Below are 14,803 nucleotides of genomic sequence, written 5' to 3'. Positions count from 1 at the left end.
TCTTGCTTTCCTGGCTCCACTGCCCCTCCGGCGTGCCAGGGATTTGCATCACGGGTGATGGCAGGAAGCGAGACCAGACGATCTTCGCACTGAATGGGGCCGACTGCATCACTTTTGGTTCCTCAGCTGTCATTATCTGGCTAGAGAAGACAGGGAAGAAGCTATTCAACCGTGATCTGCACTTGAATAGCTTCTTTGAAGTAGAAAGGAAGGTGACACTAGGGGTCTAATAGACCACCAATGTCACCTTTAAAAGAATTTGTCACCACTAATATGCCATCACATAGGGGGCTTATGAGCAATGAAGTAAAAAAAAAAAAAAAAAAAAAAGTTGAATGAACTTTGGAAATATAACTAAATATATTAATGTTAAAAAAAGAGTTAAGGAGCAGTGAATCTGGCAAGAACCTTACAATGAGGAGAGAAGACTGCAGGAAATCTAAGCAGACCCAGAGACATGTCATCTTGAACAAACCTTAATGCTGTTGCTATGTGATCAACTTTCAGACTGGATTCCATGGAATCAAATGTAACTGTACACAAAACCTAAGAGAGAACATGATCAGTCAGGACTCAAATAATGATCACAATTTACAGAGACACTACCATCAACAATCCAGCCATTATCTACTTTCCATCCATGTATACTATACGGATCATGCAGAGTAAATGAATCAGTTTAACCCTACATTTCCTTCACACATTACTAATAACGTTCACATTCTGGAAATGTGCTAAATCCCCCCACCTTTCCATATTTACTATGTCAGAGGTCCATGTTGCTGTGCTAGAATTTTTCAAAGCAGATATTTAAGCCTACAATGCATTGCTATGGTAGTTGTGAGGGATGGACAATTGTACACACCTTTCTAGCACAGAATCCTGATACTGTTATGTACACTCAATGGCTAAGAAACAGCAAATATCAGTAAGATTTCAGGGAGCAGCTGTAAGAGCTGAGAAGGCCAGGCCGACCCACCCAGAAACAACTCTAGCATGTACTACTATTACAATGCTGATGTTACAACAGGATACTATATACTGTGACTTTAGAACTCCTTTAATCCAGGCATGGATTTAAAATCATTATATTATATATAGAACTACTCTAGGTACTCAATATCAGCCTCTTACAATTTCCAGCACAGTAGGACTTAAGCCAGCCATGCGTGGCAGAATGTCGGGCTGTGGGTGGCCCTGCCAACTCCCAGCTGATAAGGCCAGCATGATTGGCTTCCTTCTAGGTTTGGTTTACTTAAAATACAAAGTTTACATATCAAAAACATAGAAGTTTATTCATCAAGCTGCCTGAAGCTGGTCATATACACTATGATATTTTTTTCCTTTTGGTTCAGTCTGCATGCTGGAAAAAAATAAAATAAAAATCTAACAGCTTCCCCCATCCATGCTAAATAAGAATGGGAATCCCCCTCCCCTGCCAGGTATTGTATATTAACAGCAGTGGGTGTGCCTCTGTAAGAATACCCAAACAATGACTGCAGTCACTGTATTGAAGGATGTCACACAGAAGGCTTCTGACGGGGCCATCCAGTAAGCGAATTGCGTCTGGTTCATCACAAAATGGCCATAATTCACCCAGTGTAGGGCTAGCTTTAAAAACAAGAATGGAATTGTCTGCAATTGACAATATCCAATCAAAATGAAAAGCTGCTCTGTGAAATGACTGTTGGAACAGGAAATTCTAAAAAAATATATAATACGGTCTTGGGGCAATACATCAAAACTGGAGCAAAAACAGAATCTGGAGCACTGCCCCATAACAACCAATCACTTTTTAAACCAATTTTTAGTTGGTTTAGTTAAGCTTTGAAAATGAAAGACAGAAGCTGATAGGTTGCCATTGGCAACTGCTCCAGATTTGCCAGCTTTGATAAATCCCCCTTTTTGTTCTTATTCCAGACACTTTTGGCAATGAGGGCCGCGCTGTACCGCGGTTAATCCATCTTTCCAAGGAAAGGAATAGAACCCTGGCTCTGGCAAACAAAGAAGTTACACTGGTACCTGCGTTTGGCCACGCTGGAATAATGCAGAGCCGTGGAGAGGTTCAAATAGGTCCACTTCACAAGTGATATTTCGGAGTGATGTAAGATCTCTGCCATCACACCTTGCAGTAAAAAGGGAGAGAAAATATTACAAGGCGATATTTGTCATCTGTATGAATGAAGAGCTTATAGAATTCAGGCACAATACCTTCTGTATTCATTCAAAATTTTGTTCCTGAAAACTTCTTTAGACACAACACTGAAAGACTCCATTATTTCAAACGGATCAGCTTCTGGGAATTTCTCTACAAGAAAACAAAACATGGGAACACTGGCTGCTTGTTAAACTATAAACCATACAGCCATTGAGATTCAGATTAAAAGGGACATTGCAGTGGGTATTTCTTTTTTAATATAAAAGTTTTAGTGAGGTTTTATAAATGTTTAATATTGTTTATGATCTTTGGTTTGCCAATAAACTAATACAAGAACATGGCTTCCCAGAGCACTACACATTTTAAAAAGACAAAGCACAGCTGTAGCAATCTCCTTCTCCTCACTGAAATCTCATAAGGAGTAGGACTGAGGAAGATGGAGGAGTCACTGCCCTGACTCACAGTGTAAAGATTTCAGCTTGAGCTGTTAGTGCCTGTTCACACGACGTCCGTTTTCTGTGCTGACCTGATCCGTACGCTCCTGCACTCAAAATGCATCCCAATGTATCCCTATGTGTTTTATGGGCTACAGTTCTCACGTGCGCAGTCCGTTCAGCTTACGACAGAAAAATACGGCATGTCACATTTTGTACGGTCAGGAAACGCATACGCGTCAAAAAAGCGTCCAAAACGCATCAAAAACACGCCAAGAACGCACTGCACTGCAGCTAACAGCCCAAACTCCAGCAAATTTTTTTTTTTTTTTTACTGGAATGCATCAAAAACGCAGCCAAAACACACTGCATCAGTAGCACCGCGTCTGCAGATCCGGACCTGAAACTCATGTGAACAGGCCCTAAATCTCTGTAGCAGGCTAGTTTAAAACAAGGTGAAAAAGGAGGTTATTGCTCTACAATATGAATTATTGAATATTTACCCAATTTAAAAACCTCCATTTTATTTTATTTAGTTCCGACTATAAGAAAGATATTATGTACAAAAACTACTACACATTACTTTTAACCAGTTGAAGACCAGGTGTATACACCCCCTTCCTGGCCAGGCCATTTTTCAGTATTCAGCGCTGCAGTACTTTGACTGACGTTTATTCCGTCATGCAACGCTGTACTGAAATGAATTTTATATAATTTTTGGGGACAGATAGAGCTTTCTTTTCATGGTATTTAAATCACCACTGGGGTTTTATTTTTTACTATAGAACGAAAAAAAGTACTCTAAATTTTGGGGAAAAAAAGCCTGTTTCCCTATGAAATGTTATGAAACATTTATTATCACCCCAATTTTTTGGTAAAATATAAAAGACGGGGTCACGTCGGGTAAATAGACACCAAACATGTCACTTCTTTAAAATTTTGCGAGCCCGTGAAAATCGCATAAAACGGCCACACCCAAAATTGGCCATGGGCGATGCTTTAAAAGCTTTTACCGCTCATCAGTTTAGTGTAATCAGTAATTATTGACCCTAAAATTATTGCTCTCACTATAGGCGGAATCGTAATTTTCGCACGTTGGCGCACCCAACGCATGTTTGCGTGTGTATGTGGGGGGCGGGGACTTTAAAAACATTTTTTGGGTTATTTTACTTTTTTTAACACTTAACTTTATTGCTATCACATAGGGGACTAAGAAATCCCCTATGTGAAAGCCAAATCACATGACAGGTACTCCTAATGGAGACATCAGGGGTCTCTAAGACCCCTAATGTCACCTAGGGACCCCCAGAGAAGCTGATGAAGCACAGATCTGCTTCATCAGCTTTTCACCGGCATCTGTAACCGGAGAGTGACACTGAATGCAGGAAGTGATTTAATATACATCACTTCCTGCAATCGGGGACCAGAGAGGAGATCAAAGGAAGATCGTGTACTGACTGGCAGCGGGCGCGCACCCGCAGCTACTACAAGCGATCGAGCGTCTCTAGAGAGAGCAGCCATTGCTCATTGCCCCTCAACTAATATCTGGTGGATTCCAATAGGTAAAAAAACACTGTTAAGCTGGCCATACACTATTCTATTTTTTTTGTTCATCCTGCAACAGATCCTCCATCCACACTAAACAGCATTAGTCGACTAATTTCTTGCTGGGATTTGGTATTCTGACAACAGCAGATGTGCCGCTGTCAGAATACCTGAACCATGGCTGCAGTCACTGTTTGGCTAAGAATTTTCTGTATGGCTCCTCCTGATTTAAGGCTGCTGACAGAGGTACCCGCTGAGCGAATTTCAAGCGGTTCTTGATGATTTTGTTTAGATAATGACCAGCTTTAGAGGGCATCTATTTTTTAAATAGGGAAATGGGTGGGAAGGAGGACTGTGTAGGACCTGGAGGGGCTTTCACCTTATTAGCCAGGTACTTGCCATTTTCAAAACAAGGGTATGAACCAGCACATCAGCTACACATTTTTAATGGAGGTATCATTAAGCAAATCCTAGCATACCAACTGTGAATGCATTTACAGTTCAACGCAACCAATACCACTCCTCCGCCATCTGGATGAACAGCATAAAAAACATGAACTGTTAGTGGTGTCTGAAGCATTGTGGTACTGAAGCCATAAAAGTCTGAGCATGTCAGACAATTTTATAAATTCAATAAAGATGCAGGCCACAACCCTGCATCTTTATTGAAGAACATTTGCTGATCCAATTATACCTCTTAGCACTTCTTCGGTTTCAAGTCTGATCTTTTTAACAGATTCATCTCTAGAGATCTTGAAGAAAGGAAAAAAAAAATGGATATTAACATTTTACACACACACTAAAATGTTCATAAATAAAAGTGTCTATAAATATATAAACACACGCACACACACACTAAAATGTTCATAAATAAAAATGTGTCTATAAATATATAAACACATAAATAAACACACACACACACACACACACACACACACACACACACACACTGAAACAAACCATTTAAAATACTAAATGCTTTATTTCTAAATCTTTGCTTACTTTGTCATGGGAGTAATCAGAAAACACTGCATGGATTTTCTCAGATGCAAGCCTAAAAAATGATAATAATAATACAAAAAAGTAAAATGCATACAATATGTGCAACATGCTAGGTATGTTTCTTTGGTGATCACAAAAATGTAGATGTGTTTAAAAAATAAATAAAAAAATATAATAATATCACACATGCAATACCTCTTATCCACTAAGTAAAGCTGCCCTTAGGCTGGGTTCACACCATATGGGTTGGATTCACACCATTTTTTCTAGAGCAGCCACAACACAGGACAAATTCATTTGACTTGTCACGGGTGGGCTTGGTTTACCCCACCACCAAGTAAGTGCGCACTGGGAAAAAAAAAAAGGTACTGAATGTAGTACCTTTTTTTTTTCATCACAGAGAGATCCAACGTACTATAACCTCGCACCTCATTGTGCTTGTAGAGCCTCTAAAAGATATTACTGCAAGATTTTTACCCTTTCTACCTAACTATATATTTATCTAGCAAATATGAAACAATACCTTTAATAAATATAAAGTCTTGTATTAAGCCACAAGGGCATTTTTTTGTGTGCTATTAGTGTGGCATTTCAGCAGCATACAATCACGTAATGTTGAAATTATGCATGATGATTCACATCACCTTACAGCTGAAGTGCGGCCCATATATTACTCAGCGGTGTTACATTTATTGCAAAACAACTGGTGATTTTCCAATGAGTAACATGAGAGAAAACAGGCAAAAACCTTTTGGATGCTTGATTTTCACAGGATAGAAATTTATCGTCCAGAGATTTAAAATCTAAAATTACAACAAATCAGGAAGCAAATACACATTTAGAGGTGTAGCTATAAAAAAAAAAATATCTGTAGAGCAATTTGTTCTGTGAAACTCCGTATACATTCGTTCTGTGCGAGTGGAGACAAAACGAACATTCTTTGCAGTTCAAATGTATTATCAGGAAAATACCACATTATGACCACTAGATGGAGCCAAGTATAGGAAAGTAGTATTTTTTTCCAATGCTCCTCAGCTCCACCTAGTGGCTGGAACTCAGTATTTTTGGGAGATTTCATTCAACCTGGAAAGATAATCTACTAAAATTAATTTTTTCTCCATTTGCACAGAATGAATGTATGCTGAGTTTTGCAAGACGAATCACTCTGCAAATTTATTTATTTTTTTTAAATAAATACACAACATAGTGTACCGTGGTAGTCTTTTATCCATTAAGTGATGTTGTTGAGTTCTTAAAAAGGAGAGCAATGTGAGAGCAAAATATACTCTTCCCAATACTTTGAGCTGGGGATTGACACAGTCCAGCTCTATAGCCGAGTGATCACAAACCAGTGATCCCTCAGGTCACGGCTTCTCCCTGCAGAGAGTGATGACTGTCAGTGATTCCCCCCTCCTCTCTCTGTTCCTCCAGCATTCTTTGGAGGGACAGAGAGGGGTGGGAGCGGGCACTGGCTCTGAAGAAGCAGAGACAGCTCTCAAATCAGGCTGTGGGCTGAATCCTGACAATATTGTCAGGATCTTTCCTGGCTGCAGTGCAGCTCTGTGCCGTCAGCATTTAGTGGGCAGTAGCTTGCCATTTGCTGAGCTAGGTTCACAGGAGGACATTAGTAAATGTCCTCCTGTGACCCTAAAGGAAATTATAGCCAAAAAAAGAATTAGCTATAGTTCTCTTTTAATTTATGTAATTTTATCTTAAGTACCTCCACTAAACATTACATTTACTGACAGTGTGCACCATATCCATATAACTATAATACTTTCATGTATTTTATGCTAAAAATATAACTAATGGAATGTGTTTTATATTAGGTTTAGCCTACGGTCATACCTCTACAAATGTTATTCTTAGTTTACAGTCAAATATATTTAACCCCAACCATAAAAATGTCAAGGATACAACGATCAGCCACAACATGACCATTGAGAGGTGAAGTGAATAAAATTGATTATCTTACTACAATGACACCAGACGTGGGAGGGATATATTAGGCTGCAAGTGAACATTTTGTCCCTGAAGGTGATGTGTTAGAAGAAGAACAAAAATGGGCAAGTGTAAGGATTTGAGCAACTTTGACTTGGCCTCAAAACTCTCCAGATGGCAATCCATTCCAGCAACTGTGGGATGTGCTGGGAAAAACAAGTCCAATCCATGAAGGCCCCACCTCCCAACTTACAGGACTTAAAGGAGAACTATGAGATGAGTGATTTTCACTCACCTCATAGTTCTAGCCGACCTGTGACAATGAGACTGTCACAGGTCGGCTCAGTAGATCGGGAGGTGAGCGAACACATACCGGCGTTTGCTCACCTCTCTATCCTGTCACGGCTCTCTGCCGTGACAGGGGAGGGGCTGGATTCCCCCCTCCGATCCGCCAGTGCTGACTGGCGGATCGCACGGGGGAGGGGGCGGGTACAGCTGGCTCTGCCTCTAGATAGGCAGAGCCAGCTGTCACTCACGCAGCTGGGGGGATCTCGACATTGATGTCGGGATCCGCTCCGGCGTCTCAGTATACCGCGAGCTGTAGCTCGCGGTATACTGAGCTTAGGGTAACGGGAGGACGCTAGTTTGTGTCCTCCTGTTACCCTAAGGAGAACTATGGGGAAAAGCCCTGACCCCATAGGAACTGCTACTGACTGCTTGGTGCCAGATATCACAGCATACCATCAGAGGTCAAGTGGAGTCCATGCCTAGATGGTTCAGGGCAAAAGAGGGACCTGCTCAATATTAGACGGGCGGTCATGTTATGGCTGAACAGTGTATATAGCATACAAAACTGCCACACAAGTCATTTTGTAATTCCATGTTATTAAATGTTACCTTTCCATTGCAACCTGAAGCTGTTGTAAGTTTTTTTAAAGCCATTATAAATAAAATGCAATGCAGCAACATGGAGGTGTTCTGCACACAGTGCATGGAAATACCCCATTTCCTGTATGTATGTTTGGCTCACAGATTTTCCCAGAAGTCTGTGCCATAGAAATGTTTCTTTTTGGCGAGATACTCCCTAAGAGATAACTACTTCTAAAGGGATGCCGACACTACAACATCGCTCATCAGATCACATAGTGTACCAGGGGGTTATAATGAAACAGGCCCTCCCATTCAGGAATCAGCCTGGAAAGGAATAGGTAAAACAGAACAAGAGATGGTAGGAATCTGCCATAAAATCATAGCACTGTATATTGTTCACCCAGAGGGGATTGGGTTTTTGTTCTCAACAAAAGTGGAGTTACACTTTAATATATATTGCAGCTTCCCAGTCCCTTAGATGTGAAAGGGTATTACTTTAAATTCTCTCAGGATTTCTTTCAATTTTTTGACCTGGTGATCCTGTCAGTAACACACTTTCTGTCCGGGAGTGGCGCGCACACACACACTAATGTATCTATGAAAGAGCAGCATTGTTACTCTAGGACAGGACTACAAAATACCTCCCCTCTCCTCCATTAACATGGGAAGGGGTGTCCTGTAGTCCACAGAGAGATCTGGGAACAAAGTAACTGATAGGTGTGCAGCACAAGCTGAGAGTACAGCAAGTTATGAGCTCAATAGATTCCTGGCAGGATCAACAGATTTTCAAACAGATATAACACTATTAATTGGATATTTTATTGACCAAAAGAGAGCAAATAAAAGGAATTCATAATTAAGGTTAACATATACTTTAAAAAGCAGATGAACCCCATGAACCTATGTAAATCCTTTAAGTATCACTGGGTAAAGAAAGTTTTTCACAAAGAGAAAATATGCAACCTGCCATTGATGGCCTCTTTTTGAAAGTGCGACAGAGAACTGGCATCCAGCAAGTCCCAGGAAAGTCCCAGCTCACAATCTGCGGATTTGTTCTGTGTCCATGAATTAAAGACGTTGTAGCAAAAGAAACGGCGATTCAAATTTTTCAAAGGAGAATTCATCAATGACAACTATGCATGTTGTCACTACAGGTTCCCCTAAACAAAGCTAGATTACAGACTAGATGCATATGTTCCAAGGAAGAGGGAAGGAGGTGGGCTCTCAATGAAAGGGAATGATGGAATATAGGAGAGAAAACCAACCAACCAATTGCACCATCTACTGGAGGTTTCATTAAATGTTTGGGATAAAAGCCTTCAACATTGGTGTAAGGTTGGCCACAGATAGGCAGCGGTCTCCTGAAGAATGACGAAGTGCTAGAATTGTGTCCATCCTCTGAAGTATTAGGACAAGTCAGTGTTTCCTGTGCAATTAACCCAATAGACAAAAACAGTCCCCCTGTGGTCAACACCTTCTTTCCCCCTTTTCATTGATGTGAGGGGAAGGATCAACCCCATTATACATTCATTTAGATTGTAGGCCCTCACATGTAGGGCCCTCCTTACCACCTTGTCTTGTATGGTACTTGTATTGTAACTAATATCTTTTTTATATTGTAAAAGCGCTGCACAAACTGTTGGCGCTATATAAATCCTGTATAATAATAACCATTTCCCACAACTTATTATCTTCCTGTACAATGATGAGCATTTAGTCATTGGAAAAGCTTGTTATCAGCCCCCTAGAGTAACACTACACATCCTCCTCCTTGCTAGACTGTCAAATTTGGCCACTGAATTGAGGGCAAGGCAAATAAATATGCAGTTAAAGCCACACTCAAAATGATCATTTACACACTGCACTGGGTGTGTAATTTATCATTAAAGCCAGGTGTTATGTGTCGAGGGCTGTTGCAAAGTATAAAAATCTTACCTTGCAGCACGCTGTCCCCATGCACATGATGCCAAATTTCCAGGCACTGAAGAGAGGGAGAGATGCGTTCCGAGATGTACATCACTCCTATCACCCGCCTCTCCTCACTATTCTCCATTCACAAAATATCTTGTATTTTGACATTGTGTGATTAAGATGTCACATCCCCACCCCTCCTCTAATCACAGAATGTCTTGTATTCTTTAAAAAAAAAAAAAAATCAAGACATTTTGTGAATGGAGAATAATGAGAAGGGGTGGATGATGGGACCAGAGCAATGTACTGCTTGAGTGGCATCTCTCGCTCTCCTCAGTGCCCTGAAGCTCGGCGTTATATGCAGGAGATGGCATGCTGCAAGGATAGATTTTATATTTTGCAGTTGCTTTAAATTCTTCTTCCAGGGGTATTTCAACTTTTTAACCTGAGGATCATGGTCATATCAAAGGAAAACACAGCCACAAAAACTGTAATTTATGCAGCTCTGTATCTGCAATATGTCGGGGGGAGGGGGACTGCACTGCAGAGCAATGTTGCCTATGCTGGTGGTATGATGCTAGCTATCACATAATTGGCACGTCCATGCAACGCCTTTGATATAAAAACTTTGAGGGCCAGCTCCAGCCACTTGGAAAGGTTACAGTCCATTTTAACATTGAAGGCCATGGGGGAAAAAAAAGAAGATAAATCCTAAGACTCCTCTTCAATAAATAAACCTACTGCTATACAGAGACTGATTGTTAAAGCCCATCCTGGTGATTTTTCAATTTATTAACAATTCTACTCAGATGCGCCAATTGCAGTCCCTTTACTTCTTCCACTAACTCAATCTACATAATTATTACTTTTTGTGTCGCTTGCCCCTCCTACTAGATTGTAAGCACTCACGAGCAGGGCCCTCCTAACTTTCCTGTATTGAAATTGTATTGTAACTATACTGTCTCCCTCCATTTTGTAAAGTGTTATGCAAACTGTTGCCACTATATACATCCTGTAGAATGACGATAATTGCCGATGACCTTCTGCCTAGGTTATATTTCCGGCTGCCTCTGGTCTTAAGTCATTGACCTGAAACAAGCATTAAGCCAGTGAAGACTGACTTCACTGGCCAACACTTGCCAGTCAACACTTATCACCCAAACGGACGGCTTTTTTTTGCATGAATGGTCAACACTTATCACCCAAACGGACGGCTTTGCATCAACATAACAGCCAGGCAACTCAAAAATTCTAAAGGTGGATCCAACAAAGGCAGCCTACGTTATTTTATCAGTGCTGGTTTCAGCTCACCTTCTTGCAATTTCGACAATCTCTTCGGAAGGTGTGAACATCTTCTGTACAGTGCGCTTTGGCTTTCCATGTTCCTTGACTAACTGTTGTATACTCTGAATTATTTGATTCGTTTGTTTGATTCCCATTTTCACAGCATGACAAAAATCCTGTTGCAACACATTTTCCGCTGCAGCTTCAAGCATTACTGCAATAGAAGAAAGAGGCAGTCAGTAAATGGCAAGGACACGCTCTAACACTCTGGTGCCCACCCCATGGCTCTTTGGTACTACTTGGGCAGCCCTCAGTAGTCAGCAGAGGGAGTATTAATTTGTAAAGAGGCTGTAAGGCTTGCCATACATGTTACAATCTGACCATACAATCTCTGTACAATCAGCTTTAGAGCTCTCAAATCTATGTAATATGAGGACTAAAGAGTAAAACTTATTCTATTCCTAGTCCCAGCAGGCTCCCTCCATCAGGGCAACCAGTCCCACAAAAGCTCTTCTTTAAGGCACTCTCAGCCATCGTCGCAGCCCTGCCTCCTCCACATACAATGCATAGCCAATAGCCTTGCATTGTACATGACGACGCTGAGGCACCATTCACAGCCTGGGGCATCAGGGAGAAGAGGAGAGAGCCATAACCTGCTGGCGCAGGCATAAAACCAATATATCCTCTACATTTTCCCTTGAAGTTCACACAAAAAATATTGTCAGAACATTCCAAAATGCCATCAAAGATTGACGTTTGTCCTTTGATTCTAACATTTGATGTTGGAATAAATGGAGTTTCTCCTAAGGAAGACCACAGTCGCTGTTAAAATTTGGTTTGTTCGAGGAAAAAATACATCCCGCTCTCCATTTAATAATAGAGGCCACTACTGAGCTGGGCATCTCAACAACAGAATGAAATCAGACTGGTTCAAAATGAAAGCCTTAGTAAGCAAAGAGGGACAATGGGGAGGAAAAACTCAATATTCTGTGCTTACCTACTTGACTTTGCAGGCCCCCAGTGACAACCAAGTTTAATAAACTAGATGCCATCTGTTTTCTGGTAGGATTTACAATAAAACTTCCTTCAACCAGACCAATTCTAACGGCACCTGAAAGAGGAAAAACATACTAGAACAATCTACTTTCTATACCAGCACACAGTCCAATTATAGCTAGAGCTACAGTTTCAGCCAGTGAGCGATTAGATTATTTGAATATCAATGGGAAGACTAAGGGCCTGTTCACACCAAAATCGGAAGGAAATCACAAGTCAACGGAGGGTCCCTTGACTTGCAATTGTACCTTACAATTTCCTTCTGATCGGTTGCGTTGCGATTAGTTTTTCAGCAGATGCAAACAGAAGGGCACCGAAAAATGAATGGGTGTGAATGGGGATAGTTCATACCAGATACACTGCGCTACGCTGAAACAAAGTAGTGAATGTTCTTTTTTTCAGTCCAGCGCGACGGAACGGAGTGGAGTGAACTAGCCCCATGCACACCCATTCATTTTTCAGTGCCCTTCCCTAAGCATCTATTGCAAAACGTATCGCAACACATCTTGTGTGAATGAGCCCTCAAGTATGAGCAAATTATTTCTATGTTGAATTTAGATTTTATATATAATCAATATATACAGTACATAAAATATTTACTAAGGTGGCTTTGGGGAGTGACCATTTTGGAGTGTGTGTGTGTGTGTGTGTGTGTGTGTTAAGGAAGGATAGATAGATGGTTAGATAGATAGATATCCGACAAGCAGAGTAAATAAGCCATGTAACTGTTTCTGTGTAAAAACCAGACTTCATTTATCTAAAAAGCACTAGAAAGGGAGACCTTTACACTAAAGTAGAAGCAACCGCAACCTCCCATTTGTAAAGTGCATCTATAGCCCAAACTATACTTAAAACCCATCGGTTTTTTTTTATGTGGTCTGTGTTCCCCTGGGGGCTATTTCCATTCACTTTCTGTCCTGGAGACAAAAAGGTACTAAAAGAAATCCCCTCTTATAATATTTCCTGTCCCTGCCATGGGTTAAAACACTTCTTTACTCTGTCCCAAAAAAAAATTGTCTTTAAAAAAGGAGAACTATGAGGTGAGTGATTTTCACCCAACCTCATAGTTGTCACACGTCGGCTCAATAGATCGGGAAGTGAGCGAACACATAACGCTCACTTCTCGATCATGTCCCTGCAGAGAGCCGTGACTGTCACTCACGGCTCCCTGCAGGGATTCTCCCCCTCCCCGCTCCTCCAGCGCTGACTGGCAGAATGGACGGGGGAGGAGGCGGGTACAGCTGGCTCTGCCTCTAGATAGGCAGAGCCAGCTGTCAATCACGCAGCTGGGTGGCTCTCGACAGTAATGTCAGGATCTGTCCTGGCTGTGGCGGTCTCGGTATACCGCGAGCTGTATCTCGCGGTATACTGAGCTTTGGGTCACGGGAGGACGCTAGTTTGTGTCCCCCTGTGACCCTTAGGAGAACTATGGGGAAAAACACTTACCGAATAGTTCTCCTTTAGGATACTTTAACTCTCCTTTATCACAGCAGACGCATGCCCTGGAACATTCTTTTTTATAACATTGTACCTTACTGAGCATGTTCCAAATATTGTTCCAACATACTAACCTAATGTATAGTTTCATACACACTGATTCTGTGTGTTCTTAGCTGTGCAAATAAATCATATGCCGGACAAAAAGAACGGCCTTTGTTTAGGGTTAAAGGAGTTGTAAAGTCCCAGCATGTACTATCGTCTTATAACATCAGCATTGTAGTAGGAATACATACTAGAGTTGTTTTTTTATAATGCAATCAAAACATAGCTAAAAAAAAAACCCTTTCATGAAGCGAGTGCTGCCTTCCATCTACCTATTCCTTTTAAACAACTTTCTGGATTCCCAGTCTGCTTTGTGCCTCTTTCCCTGCTTCTTCAAAACTACATATCCCACCATACATTGCTTTTAGCAAGCAATTACGAGGTTACATTGTGGAAAGTTCGAGTGTTGAGTTTTAGCTCAGACGACAGGCTTAGTTACAGTGCATATTCACAGGGGTGAGTGAAACTGTCACTGCATTGAGGAAGTACTGTACATCCTATTGGCAATTTCAATAAGTTAAACTTCTAGATCGATATGGTTATTAGTATTGAGGTATAGAATTATAGATTTATTTTTACTTTTTGACCATAGATACCCTTTAACAGTTTAACATCTCACCTCCAGTAAGAAAAAGAATGAAACAACTTTATAATACTTGGAGGAACAAGAAAGAATGTCACCTCCTAAACAAAAATGCACTGAATGTTGTAGTTCTAAACAGTGTGTAATAACTGGTATACCCTATCACTTACCAACAGGTCCATTCCATGGTATGTCTGACAGTGCAAGTGCAGTAGAAGCTGAAAGGGGAAAACATTATTAAGGCTCACAAAATATAGTTCATAAATAAGAAACAACATCAAGAATATTCAGCAGATATTTTCAGAAACCAAGCTGTTATGTGGCCATACATATGTACTGCAAAGTCTGTAAGATCCTGAAACTAAGCTGGTCTTTTGAATACTGCACATATGTATATGTACACGCAGGTATAACCAAACACAACTTTAGGCCAGGGCACCTGTGCTGAATAGCATCTTTCTTTAGTCAACCTGGTAA

The 14,803-nt window shown here is 40.9% G+C and overlaps 1 protein-coding gene across 1 annotated transcript in view; it reads right to left on the bottom strand.

Moving 5' to 3' along the window:
- Nucleotides 1–14,803, bottom strand: part of PNPT1 (polyribonucleotide nucleotidyltransferase 1) — a 57,858-nt gene that overhangs the window by 29,226 nt on the left and 13,829 nt on the right. The window contains exons 6-13 of the mRNA XM_018576627.1: nucleotides 14,497–14,544; nucleotides 12,143–12,256; nucleotides 11,173–11,359; nucleotides 5,140–5,191; nucleotides 4,832–4,889; nucleotides 2,212–2,308; nucleotides 2,023–2,125; nucleotides 476–546 (exon numbers count right to left, since the gene is read on the bottom strand). Coding sequence (XP_018432129.1) covers nucleotides 476–546; nucleotides 2,023–2,125; nucleotides 2,212–2,308; nucleotides 4,832–4,889; nucleotides 5,140–5,191; nucleotides 11,173–11,359; nucleotides 12,143–12,256; nucleotides 14,497–14,544 — 730 coding nt within the window. The remainder of the gene's footprint in view (nucleotides 1–475; nucleotides 547–2,022; nucleotides 2,126–2,211; nucleotides 2,309–4,831; nucleotides 4,890–5,139; nucleotides 5,192–11,172; nucleotides 11,360–12,142; nucleotides 12,257–14,496; nucleotides 14,545–14,803) is intronic.

This window comes from Nanorana parkeri, unplaced genomic scaffold (genome assembly GCF_000935625.1).
Source record: "Nanorana parkeri isolate BGI_ZX_2015 unplaced genomic scaffold, ASM93562v1 scaffold72, whole genome shotgun sequence".
Classification (NCBI taxonomy): domain Eukaryota; kingdom Metazoa; phylum Chordata; class Amphibia; order Anura; family Dicroglossidae; genus Nanorana; species Nanorana parkeri.
Note: the sequence above shows the minus strand (reverse complement) of the source record. Positions and strands in the feature narration are given on the sequence as shown.